Genomic DNA, 16196 nt, shown 5'->3' with positions numbered 1-16196 from the left:
TGGGCAGGGCTTGTCGAGCCTTTGAATGCTCTACAGGGAGAACGCCTTGGCCAGAGGTCTTGGCAAAGGGGGTGTGCGGATGGCGCCGTGGAGATGGTAGAGCTAAGGGTGCCCAGTGGATTCTGGGGCTCTCACTGGGTGTCCCCGTTGGAGAAGTGGAATAATAAATACAGGGTCCTGTGCTGGTGCGTGTCCTCTCCAGATCACTGCAGTCATGGGGTCTGGGTTCGAGTCTCAGTCCCTTTCCTTCCAGCCCTGTGACCTCGTACTAGTTTCTTTGGATGCCAAATGGGTACAACTATAATTGCCAATAGGGCTATAGGCTTAGTTCCATAGATGAATACCCCAGATCCCCTTAACCCTCCCTTCCTCAGGGCAATAGCAGTGGGGTTCAGGGAGGGCAGGGCTCACCCAGGTGCCTGCAGTTTGGTTTGTGCCCCCCCTGGGAAGTGCTTTGTGCTGATAATAATGTGCTCTGTCCTTTTGGATGGCCGTATCTTTTTTCTTTGTCAGAGACAGAGAAAGATCTGAGAGAGATCACAGAAGAGAACCTCTGGACAGCTGGAGTGGTTTGGCCACAAACAGGATGTTGGGGGCCAGTGTTGGAGCCCCCCAATTTTGGATATGTCTTGTTTAAAGATGGCACGGGGACAACGTGGGCTTTGAGGGATGGGGGCCCTGCCAGGCTTGTAACGGTGTCTCTCTCGCTTGGCTAACATTTGACTCTTTAATTCCCCTTTACTTCCCCTCATGGGCCTGCCTACAGGTTTGTTTTGTTTTGTTTTGTTTTATTTACTTACATATTGAGCTTAAATTTTGCCTTTAGTGAAGGCCGACCATGACAAATATCTCTGGTCTCCCTAATCTTTTAGCGAGTAGCATTTTCTTGAGATTTTTGTGATTCTGTGGCAGGTGAATAGCAAAAGCGATAACATAAACCAAAGGCTGCGAAAAGCATTTGTTTACCACTTTTTATTATGGAGTGTTTCAAGCACACACAAAAGTCGAGAGTCCGTCACCAGTGTCAGCAGTTGGTAACATCTTGCCAATCGTGTTTTATCTAAACTCCCCACCTGTCCTATTTTTTCTTATTTTAAAGCTATTCCCTGATGTTTTATCACTTCACCCATAAATACTTAAGTATTTATCTCTAACAGCTAAGAACCTTTAAAAGGTCACATTTTCACAAATAACAAAATTAATAGTTCTTTTAATATCATCTAGTAATGCATTTTTTAAAAAATTTCTCCATCTGTTTAAAAAGAGTTTTCTTATGATTGGTTTAAAGCATTTGATTGGAAGCTGCTGTTCTATTTTGAGTTGATAAAGAGTGCAGACCTCCCTTATTCCTCATATTATGCTGTTGCTCAACCCAGTGACATACTTTTTGAGTTTAAGGAAACAGCTATGTGGTAGATAAATAGCAAAGTGACAGCTGATTAAGAAGTGTATTGAGAAGGAATTTTGTAAACTTTTATTATGGAAAACTTTGCAGACATATGCAACAATAAAGATGATAGCAAAAGCAGTTGTCTTTACTGATGGACCGTTGGCACACAATGAAGCCAGACACTGCCTTCTAGGATGTGGCCTTGCAAGACCTGCTGTAATTATGTATCTTCCAGCTGGAACTGAGGCTCCCTGGGGAGTTGACAGAGGCCTTGGCATTCCAATCTGAGAGGTCCAGTGACTCGTTCGGGGTGTAGATCCGAGACAGTGGTCATTGCTGGTGCCAGGAATATCCCCAGTTCTTCGAATGCAGTGTGCTGCCTCACAGTGGCAAATTGTCCTGGCCAGTCAATGCCAGTTCTGTACAGGGCACTGGAAGGTCTCTTTTGTTGGCATGCGAAGAGCTGAGGTCCTTGAAAGGGGGCCTGCTTGTCCATGTGGTCCCAGTGGGGCCATCTCTCAGGAAATGTTGGCAGCTCTGCTCACAATCCCCAGGTGCTTACAGAGGTGGGACCAAGGCGATGGCCACCTGGGCACCTGGTTCCTGCCCTGGAGGGGAAGAAGAGAAGTGGGTGGTGAGAGCAGGGGACCCCAGCTTTGGTGGGGCATCGCATGCCTTCAGGTCCTTGAGTCCCCAGCTGTAGCTGAGAGGAGGGAGATGCTACTTCCAGCTCTGGCATCCCCATTTTCTCTATGCCCACCTCTCTGCTCCTGTGTTTCTATCCTTCCCGTGGGACACCAGCAGCTACTCATTAGCTAGAAAGGGCTGTCATGAGGCATAATTACAGAGCACGTAGATTCTTCCCACTTTCTTCCCTGCCCTGGCCTAAAGCACTGCTCTCTACTCCCTGGTGTCAGGTCATGAGCAGGCCACCTCTCATGACCGATGTCTGCATTGTGTGCCTCAGGGAAGGATGAAATGGCTTCCCTGGTTGGGAGGGGGTGTGGTGTGTGTGTGCATGCCCGCGTGCATGTGTGTGTATTCGTTCTGTCTGACCTTGAGACGGAGATGCCGAGGCTTCCTGCATCCTGGGAATGACAGTGTAGGGCCACGGAGGAAACGGGAATCAATGTGAACGGACTCGCAGAGAGGAAGGCTCAGCCCTGTTGAACAGAGATGGAATATGTGGCCCGTGTTGGGGACAGAAAGGGAGGGGTCCGCTGCTGCGGGAATGTGTGGCCAGCAGGGCATAAGGGACAGTGGCCTGGACTGGGGTTGGTGGATACCCAGGCTTGTCCCTTGAGGGGGATGTTTGACTTGTTAGGCTCTAGAACTTTCATCTACAGAAGAAGATGGTTGGTTTACATTGTTTCCATCTCCTTGGGCCCAGAGACACTCTGATTTGTTTCTGTGGGACTTGACCTTGGCTGCTGCTGTCTCTGCCTCAAGCCTGGTCGTTGTGTAGTTGCACAGCCCGTGGGAGGCCGCTCCAAGCCCAGAGCCCAGCCAGCAGGAGTGTGAGAGCGAGAGGGAGCCCACAGGGGAATGTGGATGGCACCCTTCTGGCTGGGGCGGGCGGGAAATGCTGGGCGTCTGTGTGTCCCTGTAGCAACAGAAAGGATTAGACTTGGGGGCCACTGGGATGTGCTGCTCCCAGGGACACCCTTGTATGTGACTGTCAGGCTGCGTGAGCCTCCAGTAATTGTGGAGGGGGCAGGAGTGTGTGAAGGGGTCAGGGATGGCAGCAGCTGAACAACCCTGACATACACTGGTTTGGGCTGAGGAGCCCCCTGTACCCCGGGGAAGTGCAAGGCCTTGGGACCTCCTCTGGCCAGCAGCTTTTGGCTGAATGGGGAGATTCTGTAGGAAGACAAATGGTACCGATCTCGGCAGAGGGACAAGTACCACATGAATGGAACAGGAAGCCCTTTGGTGTGGTGGGACGTGCATGCTTGTGTCCCAGGGGGCGTTGCAGGCTGGCAGCTAGCACAGAGCAGCAGCAAAGGTGGACTTGATCCTGGAGGAACTGCTCCCCACCCCCTGAAGCTCCCAGATGAAACCCTTGAGTCAGACCCACCCCTGGTTAGGCCGAAGCCCTGGATGACTGTGGGGACTGGGGATCATCCTGCCAGACACCAGGTCACATACCCTGTTGGGTAGCCACACCCAAGGTCTCACTGCAAGGTACCCTCAAGGTTCCTTTATTGTGGGCTTTTCCATGTAGGACTATTTATACTATAGAGCAGGACTGGTGATGCTGTTTTGATGAACACAGAGATTACAGATAATAGGTGAGACCTCTCACCGGGCTTCATCTTAGTGTCTGCACAGTACCCAGAGCAGCCGTGTCCTAACAGAGAACTTTCTACGGTTTTGGATGTTTTAGTGAAGCTTCAGCTTCACTGGAGAGGACACTCCAGCGTCATCGCAAGATGTCGATTCAACACGGGAGGAGACAGATACCGTGTCACTCCCGAGTCGGACTGCACAGCCATTCTCGGCGGTGCAGATAGACTCTTAAGAAGCTACACCATCGTCTCTCGAGACGGACGGCTGCCGATATCTGTCTCGTATGGGGGCCACCAGCCACACGTGGCTGTTGAACACTTGAACTGTGGCTGGTGTGACTGGGAAACTGAATTTCAATTTACTTAATTCTAATTAATTTAAATGTACATCGCCGTGTGTAGCTGTATTCAACAGTGCAGTTCTAGAGAATCATAAGAAGGTAATTGCAAATGATCATAGTTTTTTTTCTTCTTTTCTATTAGAAAAACATTTAAATTTATACAACAGAGAGGATGTGTAATGGAGCCCCACAGCCTCCTGATCCAGCCTCCGCTCTTACTGACCTTGAACTAATCTTATTTCTTCTTTACAGCCCCGCCCCCCGCCCCCCGCCCCCCGCCCCCCACCTGGCTCTCCCTTCTCACTTGTAGCTGTATTATTTGGAAGCAGATAATAGCTTTTTCATTTTTGTTTTTAAACAACTCATCTTCAACCCCAGGACAGAGCAAAACTACTTGATCTTCACCTTGGTTTTTTTTTTTCCCCCCTAATCCCTTGAGGCTCTTTTGACATTACACTACATTAAAGAACTTGGTGGCCTGTCCACTAAAACAACTTCAGGCCCTATATTGTATCTGTTAAAACTGCTCAGAGTATTCTCATATTTCTCTAAGGAGAAATATATACGATGGATCTTTCTATTTAATATTTTATATTGTTTAGAGTGTTTTATATTATACAGTTTAGTATTAACTGGTAATGGCTCAAACTGTACATGGTGACATTTGGGACGGAATAAAAATTGATGTCCCGTATGTTCAACAAATTTCTAGATCTGCAAAAAATTGATCCAGGAAAATTGAGTTTAATAGAAATAATAAAAAACGCCATGGCACAAGTTCTAATTAGTCAAGTCTGATGTGGGTAAGACTGTTTAATGACTCAAATTGATTTGAATGAAGTAGAAAAGAACTGGTCCTCATGACAATAATTTTGACTAATTAAAATTGGAAAAAATGAAGAACCCTGCATATGAAACATGATCAAGGAACTAAATGGGCTTAGTGGAATTCTCTCTAGAAAGTGCTTCTGATTAAAATGTTTGTGTCCAAAATATCCTCAGGGACAAAATGGCCAGTATCTGTCTGTGGCCACTCTTCCGTTAACCTCCTGCAGTAGCTAGAAAGCGGGTGGAGGGCTAAGAAGTTTTCACTATTGAGTGTCTCGGACTCTCTGGCAACTGCTAACCCATAGGATTGTGCTGAACACAGGCAGAAAACCAGAGCTTGACCTGAACTGGGAACAGCTGCCCTGTCTGTCGTTCACTTTGATGTTCCCCTTGGACATGCCTCCTCACTGAGGCCAGCAGGGGTTTCTGATCCTGCTTTCAAATGTTTTTGATCTTTGCATGGCTTGGAAAGGAATCTGGGACTTTGCTCCATGGTCTGAGGGGTGGGTTCTTTATAGCAGCACATGTAACATTCGTCATAAAGAGACAAGGACAGAATTAATTGCATTTCTTTTTTTCATCAAGCAAGGACGAGGGCTTCCCCCCATGGTTGCCCCATGCAGCAGGGACCATGTCCTGTCTCTGTGGGGGTTGGGCCATCCCAGCCAGGGCCCTTAACCTGGTGGAGGAAGCAGGCCTTCCTGTGTTTCTGAGGTTCTTCCCTTTCCTCAGTGCTCCGCTGCCCCACGTGGAAATGGACGGAAGGGCCTCTGCCGACCTCACTTGGGGCAGCCTCTGCATCCCCCAGGCTGGTGACTTTCCAGTCCTCTTTAGAAGGGAGTGGGGTATTCCCGTCTTCCATTTCATGCCCGAGTGTCCAGGGGTTTCTGGGAGCCTCTTCTTGCTCCATAATTGTTCCCGTCACACACTGTGAGGTGCATGCAAATTGAGGCCACTCATTCCTAAGTCAGCCAGAGAATCCCTTTGGGTTTCAGACATTGAAGGTGTTGAGAAGGGAGTGGGGAAAGCAATCTGTTGGGCCAATGCCCCGAATGGATGTGTGGTTTTGACAGATGGAGGAACTTTGCCCTTTGCTTCCCTGTGTCTCCTCCAGCCTCCTCACTGCCCTGTGAGGAGAGTCCATTGATCCCAAGAGCAAGTGAGGAAACAGCATTGGGTGCAGGAGAGGTTATGCTCAGAGCATTCAGGAGCAGCTTCTAGACCCCACGCTGTGCTCCCCTGGCTCCTGACTCAGTGGACTCAGCTCTTGTGGCTGCCCCTGCCCCCGTGCTCTGTGGAGGTAACACCATGCTTTGCTTGGTGGGTGACATCTTTTCTCCCTGCAACCGTTCCCCTCGCCCATCCGATGTATTTAGCAGTGGCCAGTGTGGCCTTTGTTAGGTGAGGAAGTGAGTCCTAACATAGCTTGACCAATACCTCTTTGTCAGGAGTTTGTTGCCCCGGCAGGTGGTAATTAATAGAAGTTTAGCTTGAGGGCTCTGCGTCAGGGTTTGACTCTCGGTCCCACCTGTGGTAGCTGTGTGATTTGGGGCAATGTATTTAACCTCTCTGAGCCTTGGTCTCCATTATAAAGTAGGGATGATAATTGGCCTGACCTCATAGCATAATTTTGAGATTTAAATGAGGCACTGTGCTCAGAACACCTTATGTACATTATCTGACTCAGCATAAATAAATGCTCAAACAGTAGCTGTGTGATTTTCTTCATATCATCTGTACCCACATTTACTGGTCTGTTGGTAGTTGGGTACTGAATTTGTCTCATCTTGTGGGCTCTCTCTTTGGGACTTGGAGTCAACCAGCTAGAGTAGGACTTTGGGCAGCCAAGTGACAAGAGCCCTTCTCCTTTTCAGTTTCTGCAGCTCACTGGCTGGTGTGCTAGTGACCTCTGTGTGAGGCTTAAGTGACACCTCCATAGGTCACAGGCGGCAGGCGGCAATCCTGCACACAGTTTTCCGTCCTCAGCTTGTCTCTGGCCCCATAGCAGCTCCTGAGCTATGCATTAGTACTGGGTGGGCTGCCCACTTGTTCACTGAATGTCATTGCCAGAGTTCCCCAGGTTAACACTGCGTGGTAAAGCAGAAACAGCCCCACTAGGGTTGGGGCTCTGGTTGCCTGGCTCTGGTCAGCCACCACGTAGCTGTGTGGCATTCAAGTTGCCTTGCTTCTTTGGGTCCTTCCTTTCACAAATGAATGGATTAAACTAGATGGCCTGTAAACTTCTTTCTACGTTGAACCTTTGTTGCAATCAAATGCAAATGTGTAGATGCTCTTGTTCCTTCCTGAGACCAGCTATGGGCAGGAGTGGAAGATGAGTCATGGCCATGACTGCATCCACTCCCATCTGGCAGCCCGGACATAGGCAGACCTCTACCCACCCCACCCCCTTGTTGACGACACTGCGGAACACCCACATGTTTCCGAGTGCTTCACAGTCACAGCTGGCCTGGGCCAGCATCTAATAAAGGTCACTTATCAAATTCATTCATAATCAGCCTCTTAAAATTCTCTCTGTAGAGCTAGCTGTTCCCATGAAAGCCATTTGTGTCCATGAGTCAGGAAGATATTTTGACATTTTTCCTGGATTGCATCTTACAGCTCGGAGCTCTTTGGTACAGTTCTGAGCAGAGCCTCAGCGCTTCACTTTTCTAACTGGGCTTCTCTGCTGTGAGTGAATTAATTGCCAGGGCACCTGTGAGTATAGGGCCCTTATTCAAACACTGTTCTCCTACTCAGGCCTGGGTCCTTTGTTCAAGTTTGAAGGCACAATCTTGTTGGTTATGCCAAAGATTTCTAGGCATCATCTTTCACATGATGGGGAGAACCAGATAGCCAGCTCTTTTGGGGATGGCTGAGTTGGCTTCTGATTTTTGAGGTTGTATGTCCTGTTATGACACTGGAGAGTGATCTTGGAGTTAAGCCCTCCTCAGCTGGATGTGTGTGTAAACTCTTGGAAGCCACCTGAATTTCTGTGGCTGAGCCTGATGTTGTCACTGGGACAGCCTCTGACTCGCTGACACCTTTCCTTTGAGGAATCTTCCCTAGGAAAGCTTTGATGTCACTCTGTCTCCCTTACATTCCCATAGCACTTTCCACTTGTCACTTGGCACCATCAGTCCAGTGTTGGAGTTCGTAATGAACATGTCTGTTTTGCCGACTAAATTGGAACCCCTGATTTTGGTGTGGCCTTTTCCATCCGGACTCAGCCTCCAGAAGGTTCTTCACCAGTTTGAACCGACTACATCTGGTGAGCGAGGGTACAATCATTGCTCCCACCTATGTGCACCTGCCTGGTTCCTCCTCATGTACATTGTTTTAGAAAATGTTTTATGAAATGCCTTACAACAAGGCCATGGGCTTTGGGATTCTTTAGGAAACCCCCCAAGTCTGATTCCTTGGGCTGAATGTTAGTAAAAGAGGCTGTGAAGAGCAGGAAAGAACATTTCATTAATTGAGGGAGATTTGACCTGTCTACACTGGCTGCTGTCATCACTTCTGTCAGGTTTGCAGAATAGCCCCGCTGTGTAGAGGGGATGATGTGTTCTCATTTAGGTTTAAATTTGGCTGAATATGACAGAAAAACCCCAAACAACACTGGCTCAAGCGAGAAACCTTTTTTCTGTCATGTAAAAAGTCAAGAGGGTAGGCAGTCCAGGGCAGAGACCTAATAACTGTTTTCCATCCTTAAGAGAGTTACCTCATGATCCAAAATTACCACTGAAGCACCAGCCATTGTATTCATATCCCAGATGGAAAGACAAAGGAGCCCTCGGGGAAGTCCCACTCAATGTTCATTCATATCTCACTAGCTAAAAGTAACAGGTACACTAGCTGTAGTGACAGCTAGCAATAGGGTCTTCATGTCTCACCTGAGACATAAAGGCTCTGTTGCCAAGGATGATGGAGCGAACAGACAGCGGTGCAAGAGCAGATGCCTGACTCTGACTTGAATGAATAAATATAGTGGGGCAGAGAGATGCCATCTGGTTCCTGTGGGTTAGTGTAGAACAAACCCTCATGCTGGCTGTGTTCAGGAAATGATAAGGCAAGCACGTTTCTTTGCTTTTTTTAAAAAAAATCATCACCTGAGGACATGCTTACTGATCTTGGAGACAGGGGAAGGAAGGGAGAGGGAGAGAAACATCGATATGAGAAATATCCACGGTTGTCTCTCTTATGCACCCAGACAGGGGACTGAACCTGCTACCCAGGCACGTGCCCTGACTGGGAATCAAACCCATGATCTTTCGGTTTACGGGATGACACCCAACTAACTGAGCCACACTGGCCAGGGCCAAGCATATTCTGGTACCACCATGCAGGAGGGAAAGAACCTTTGGAAACTTCAGAAACTCGGTAGAACTTGACAGAGAGCATGTTCTGCAAGGCCCCTTTAGCTGGGCTTCCTCTTTGTAGAGACCTGGCAGTGGGTGAAGAGGCACTGGCCTGAGTATGGCAGCCACATTTCTTTCTTTATTTGAGGAAAGAACAGCTTCATAATTCAAGCAGTGAGACCTGGGAAAGAGTTTCCCCTTAAATGTTGCTGAATTGAAATACTAACATTTCCTTAAAAACACATGCGAATCCCTTCTTAGGAAATGTTGGAATCCTTTGGGATTCATTATTGTGGGCTGGTGTAGGTGTGAGGCCTGCAGATAGTGTGTGGGGCAGGGTGGGGGTAGCTTTTAAGTGACAGGTCCCTCGGTCCCGCCCTTCTCCTGCATCTCCTCTAGGCGGCTGGATAGGCCCAGGAGGGCAGTGAGTTGTGCTGCTGAGAGCACTCTGTGCTGTCTTGTCACTTCTCAGTGGGCTGTTCGGTTCTGTAGTGGGCAGGCCCCTTTCCCCGTGTAGCTGAGACACCTGTGTGGGCACAGTTGTCCACAGCAGCCAGGTCCCTGGTTGAAGCGTTAGCCTGGCTTTCATTCAAGGCCTTCACTCTTGGTTCCATTGTGAGATCGGTCTTTGTTAAGTCTCCTACAGAGGCTGTGTTTCATAATGCTGCTTCCTCCTGCCTTCTCCCCGCCCCATTTTCAGATCATCCTCATTTTTAGTCCTCAGTTCAGGACCGTCTTCCTTTAAGAAGCTGTCCTCGATTCCTTCTCCTCGAAGTAATTTCTCCTTCACACCCCCTTACTACAGATGCTTCCCTTTGTCCTATGACACTGTCCTTACGGCTTGGTATTACAGACTTCAGGATGCCTGCTCCATGCCTGTTTCAGCTTCCTGACCACATTGTCATTGCCCAAACGGGTGGGTGGTGTGCCCAGTTCATGTTCACTGGTGATGGAGAGTGGCACCGATGGGGTCACAAAGCTGTTCCTTGGCTGAGGGGCACCAAGTATGATTTTGCTCCCCCTGGCTTTGAAAAGTGTCCTCAGCCTGTGCTTTCTGAAGACTTCCTCTAAGTCATGTGAGACTTGCTCTAGGGACCCATGCGGGCCACATTATTCCCCTTCCCAGGCCCAGGGACGGCCCCGTGGGTGTCCCTCAAGTTTATGTAACTGACATGAGGATCTGGTTAACGGAGGGGGCTAGCATTTGGCAGTGGCTTGCCTGTGCTGTGGTGGGGAATTTGCTGTGGGCCTGCAAGAGTGCTGACCAGGGTTTGCTGTTGATTTCTAATGCGGTCACATGTTGAAAGAGGTGTGTCTACAAGAGAAGCAGAATTCGAGTCAGCTATGCCATTTCACATTTTCTAGTACCCTCAGTACAAAAGTAAAAAGAAACAAGTAAAATGCATCTTAATAAGATATTTTATTTAACCCAGTATATTCAAAATATTGCCATTTCATCATGTAATCCATATGGAAATTATTAAGGTGACAGTTATTCTTTTTTTTATATTAATACTAAATCTTTAAAATGTGGGTGTTTTTTGCTCAGTTTGGATTAAAGACATTTCAAGTGCTTGATAGCCACCCGTGACTGGTGGTAGTCAAACATGGTCAGCTGTAGCGTGGGTTGATCCTCCCACTTGATGTTCCCTGAAAGCAAGTGTGAACTGAGTAGAGAGCATCGGGGTGGGACTTGCGGGACCTGTAGTCCGGCCACAGTTCTGCTTCTCACTAGCTCTGTGAGCTTGGGGAAGGCTTGGGTCTCTCACACCTGCAAAATGAAGTTGTTGGAGCGTGATTCCCAGGGACTTTCTGATTCTGACGTGCTACAAATTGAGCCACAGGTCTGGGCAGGGCTGGTATTGGGGACTATTGTGTCCACCTTGACATCATGAGCAAATGGAACTACTCTATGCAAGGCCACGGTTGGCCATACCTGTTATATGAAGGGCGGGTTTGCTGTTTCTGACTCTGACATGGCATGTTTATCTGGTCTGTTGGGTTCTAGGCTGTGAAAATGGTCCCTTCACCTACTCATCCAGCCTTCACAAGAACCTTTGGGTGCCGGGCCTGTTCCCAGAGTGGGCAGGGCATATCACAGCCCTTGGGACACTTTTCCTGGAGGGTGTGATGGGTCAGCGGGAGCCCCTGCCATTTCCTGAGGCCTCATGGGGGCTCTTTCTCATGCAGGCGCAGCTGGAGGCCCAGAAAGCCACGCAGGACTTCCAGAGGGCCACGGAGGTGCTCCGCGCTGCCAAGGAAACCATCTCCCTGGCGGAGCAGCGGCTGCTGGAAGACGACAAGCGGCAGTTTGACTCTGCCTGGCAGGAGATGCTGAATCACGCCACCCAGAGGGTATGAATCATAGCTGTGTGTGTCTGCGGAAGGGTGCACCTGGGTGTGTGCCCATGCAGCATGTCTGCAAGTGTCCGTGTGCACAGCCGTGGGTGGGGGTAGGAGCAGCCTTCACATTACCCCTTGTATGTCCGATCCAAAACACCCCCTGATTCCGGTGAACTCTGTGTGCTGCTTTCCCCAAGCAGAGGAAACACACTCCCAGGCATGTGGCCTAAAATCACTCTCTGAAAGTCACAGGGCAAGAATAGAAAAGTCAGGAGTTAATGCCAGCAGCCTCTCCCTTTTCAATGTCACTTGTCACAGTGGTTCAAGTCCTGGGGGACCTGGTAATTAAAGATGGCCTTGTGCTTCCTTAAATAGAAAACCTGACACACACGAGTTATTTGACTTAGGAGTCCAATCTGCTGGGCTGTTGACTGAACTACCTCCTGCTTCCGCTGTCCCCTGAGACTCTTGGCTGGGCGTGTGTGGTCTTGGGCCTCCTGCCCCCTAGTGGACACGATGCTCAGGGAGCCAAACACGGGCTGGGACAGCCTTCCTGGGTCAGCTGATGAAAATCAAGGCAGTGGTTGGAAGTCTTGGGAATTTCAAAGCCACAGGCTGAGAGATGTGAAAAGGACACTCTCTCTCTCTCTCTCTCTCTCTCTCTCTCTCTCTCTCTCTCTCTCTCTCTCTCTCTCTCTCTCTCTCTCTCTCTCTCTCTCTCTCTCTCTCTCTCTCAGTAGCTCCTTCCCAGAAATCAGCTGAAAGTTGCCTTTCCTTTTTGTCTTCCATCAAAGATCCAAAGTAGCCAGTAAGAAACCATGTCAGAAGTCATTTAATGCGCTCTTTAAGAAAAAACAAAACGTGTTTCTATGTTTCCGTCTTCTTTCTTTATTTTTTTATCCTCACCCAAGGACATGCTTATTGATTTTAGAGAGAGGGGGAGGGTGGGAGAGAGAGGGGGAGAGAAACAGCTGGGATGCCTCTCGTATGTGCCCCAACCAGGGACCAAACCTGAAACCCAGGCATGTGCCCTGACTGGGAATTGAACTCATGACTCTTCGGTTTATAGGACAACATTCCAAACAACCTTACCACCCCGGCCAGGGCTGCTTTTTGTTTCTCAGTAAGTCCTGAGGCCCTAGTGGGTGGTGTGGCTGGTCAAGGAGGTGTCCCCAGGACCTCCATACCACACAACTCCAGGGAGCACCATTGCCCATGGGGTTGTGCCGTGCACAACTTGTGGGCTGTATCAGACTTCTGGGCCTCCCACATGACACAGGGCTCCTTAGGGTCCTGGAGGGTCATCTGATGTGTGCCCTCACTGAGGCCGCTGGTTTCTTGGTCGTGAGGGTAACTGCTGCAGATGAGCAGATGCTGTGGGTCACAGGCCAGGATGCCCACCTGTGGCTGCTGTCTTCTTCCCCGATTCCTTCACGTAGGCCTGCAGTGCTGCTCCTGGAACTACTGAGGGAGAAGGAGGGTTCAAAACTGACACCAGCAACGGACAGAGCTGGTGGCAGAGCTTTTCTCGACTACATGCTGCGGCCATTGAGAAGCTCAGCCTGGATTTGATGGGTGGGCCAGCTGCTCATCTGTGTGGCTTAGCCGTGAACCTCCTGCTGGAGTTAGCATCTCCCCGGAGGGAGCTCATGCTGCCCACTCCCAGGGCTTTGTGGGCCTGGCACGCTCACTGGCTGAGTGGTGGTTGATGAAGACAGGGAAGGGCCCAGACTATGTCCCCTACCTTGTCTGACTTCTGGATACTCCGGGAAACCTGTTTCTTTAGGGGAAGAAAGCTTTATGTCATCCTCCTCGCCTACAAAAAGTACTAATCAAGGGTCTGGAGAAAGATCCAGAGCCCAGAAAGGTCCAGGGCTGTTTTGAGGAAGTGGCAGTGATTTGGCCTGCATGATCCCCATCTCAGGCACAGTGGAAAAACACTGGGGTCCCTACATTCCTTGCCTGAGGCCATCATTATGTCCCCATTGTACCTCTCAGATGTGTGGTGACATTGGGCAGCCACACTTGGAGCCATGGCTGAAGCCAGTGTGCTAGTAAGTGATATGTGAGCCAGGAGCCTCGGCGTCCTCTACTAGGTCACGTGCAATGACCTAGACAGGGACAAGGAACAGGTCTCTGCTCAGGTCTGGGGTCAAGGAGGGCCTTGCAAGCTGCAAGCAGCATGAGGCAGAGCCGCCGAGCCTGCACTTGAGTGGCAACCTGGGGGTGTGGGCCCAGAGTCCCCGCTGCTCACTCCTTAGGGCTATGGGCAGCCACGGCACCTCCCGCTTTGTCTGTTTTGGCCTTGAAGCGGCCTTTGTGGGAAGGCGATGGCTTCTCACCCTCTGGGAAAGGAGGCCTGGCATCTGGGAGGGAAAAGTTGGCTTTCCTGACGTCTGCCAAAGAGACCAGACAGAGGAGGAGAGGTGATGTGGATGTGGGGAGGCAGGAAGTGTTCATGAATGGCAGCTGCTGGAGAGGCAAGGATGCACCAGCCTCCCCTCCCCTTCCTGGGTCCTGGCGTGCTGGGTGGTGGGTGCATGGATTTGAGACCTGGGATGACACATGAGCTGTCCAGGTCAGCTTTCCTGATGCTGGGGGAACGTACCACCCTCTTCCCATACGGTGGAGAGAAGCCACCTTCTTGGGGTTTCCTCACCCAGGGGTGCAATAAGAATCAGAAAACAGCCTGGATGAACTGAGGTTCTGAGGAAGCAAGAAAACTGCCTTCCCTGGGGAGAGGAGGGTGCTGATCTCAAGACAGGATGTTGGGGAGGAGATGACATCCTGGATGTTGGGGAAGTCAGCAAGGGTGGAATGCCCCAGGGTTTGGGGATGGGGGAAGCTGGATGGGGCACGTAAGATGGAGGAACCATGCTGGGTGGATGTCTGTGGTTCAGTTCAAGTCATTCTGCTGGCATGGGTCCCAGTGAGGAGGCCGTGCCCAGCCTGGTTGGCACACCTGGTCAGTGTCTGTCAGTATCCAGGCAGGAAGGCCCCAGGTGTTTAGTATCTTCTGTGTGTTACTGTGAGCAGGGTCTCTGGGGCCTTTTGGGACCCAGCTGCCTGCCAGCCCAGGGGCACCTAGGAGGGAGCCAGTCAGGCACTCTTGGACGCACACCCCTCTCTCCTGCTGGCCTAGGAGGGGAGGCAGGGGTCTGTGGCTTCCACAGCCCAGCATGCTTTTTCTCCAGGGCCCGCTGGCCACTTGCATGCCCAGGGCTTGGTGCTACAGGTGTCTGGTACCAGTCTGGCTGCTCAGGTGGACTGGCACTGGTGGTGGTCAGTTCTGGGGCAGGCCCAGAGGGCAGGAGTGCATCTCTGCAGGTTTTGGGGACACCAGGAATGCCTGGCTTCTCAGTCCTGTAGGCTGAGGCAAAGGCAGCCAGAAATTAACAGAGAGCCTGTGGGTCATCCCCAGGACAGGGTCCCCTCTGGGGAGAAAGTTCTAAACCATTGTGAGAGAGGCCAAGACTGTTCATGGTGGACAGTTATTTCCCTCGGGAGTCCTCCAGCTCTGGGCAAGGAGGTGGGATGCTGAGAACTGGCCCCCACCCCAATCTTTGTGAGCCCTGAGTGGGGCCAGAGTACTTCCTCCCTTCATATCCATTGTCCCAAATGTCACACACTGAAGATCCTGTCAAGCACAGCCTTGCTGTCAAGCCTCCTCTGAGCTGCCATGGCCATCCTGACTGTCCAGGTCCCCCGCTGCCTTGAATGATGGTCACAGCTGCCGGGCTTGTCTGTACCCCGAGAGATGCCCTGTTCAGGAGGTGGTCTCCGCTTAATCAGTGTATGCAGCTCTGAATTGAATTTGATGGTGGTAAAACTGAAGAGCATAGTACAGAGAGGGAGGCAGGTTCTTGGAGTCCAGATCAAATCGCTGTCAACCTGGGCTTCAGGGAGGCCCTGAGCGTGGCCCTGGGAGGCCCAGGGCGATGGCGGTGGGCACCTAGGGTCTGAGCTGCACGTGTCTGGCTCAGTCCATCCTGCTGCTGCCTTGAGGCCTGAAGGAATGTCTTTGTTACTGCTTCCTTTTGTGGCTCCTCTCTGCTCCCTGTGGCTTCAGTTTTCACAGCAGAGCTGCCCTGTGCCTCCTCTCTCCCTCCTCCCCGTTTCTGCTTCCCCCTCCCGTTGCAGCCCATGGCTCATGCCTGATTCCATATGTAGATAGAGGGGCTCCTTAGTTACCCAGGAGATTTCAGCAAGGTGACATGCCTGGTGACTTTCTCCCTGGAGGCTGAGGTGGGGGCTGGAGGGGTCTCTTCTGAGAGCTGAGGCTGTGTGTCCGTGGGCAAGGAAGATTGGGACAGGACATGGTTGACATGGCCTGATGGGGGCGAAGCAGGGGACAGCGACATGCTTGCCGCCTCCTCAATCTTCACTGGTAATATTCCAAGGGCTTGGAGCTTTCTGAGTGTTTAATTTTAGAAAGCCGTTGCTTCTTTTTGCAGACCAGGGGCTGAAACAGATGAGGGCCCGCGTGCAGCTGTCGAGAACCCTGCTTCTTGCAGGGGACCCTTTCTGTACAGTTGCCTCAAATCATAGCCTTTCTAAGTCAGTCTCTTTAAAATGCTTTGACAGTTCTTTAAAGGTGAACCCTGCATTGAATTCTTTCATAATGGAGCAGCTCACCCCCAATCTATTGTCT

The 16196-nt window shown here is 50.5% G+C and overlaps 1 protein-coding gene across 1 annotated transcript in view; it reads left to right on the top strand.

The window, feature by feature from the left end:
* SH3BP5 (SH3 domain binding protein 5) overlaps positions 1-16196 on the top strand; it is a 64554-nt gene that overhangs the window by 40974 nt on the left and 7384 nt on the right. The window contains exon 4 of the mRNA XM_090284354.1: positions 11393-11557. Coding sequence (XP_090140480.1) covers positions 11393-11557 — 165 coding nt within the window. The remainder of the gene's footprint in view (positions 1-11392; positions 11558-16196) is intronic.

Source organism: Furipterus horrens, unplaced genomic scaffold, assembly GCF_987537825.1.
Source record: "Furipterus horrens unplaced genomic scaffold, mFurHor1.1.pri manual_scaffold_7, whole genome shotgun sequence".
Taxonomy (NCBI): domain Eukaryota; kingdom Metazoa; phylum Chordata; class Mammalia; order Chiroptera; family Furipteridae; genus Furipterus; species Furipterus horrens.
This window is presented reverse-complemented; position numbering and strand designations above follow the sequence as displayed.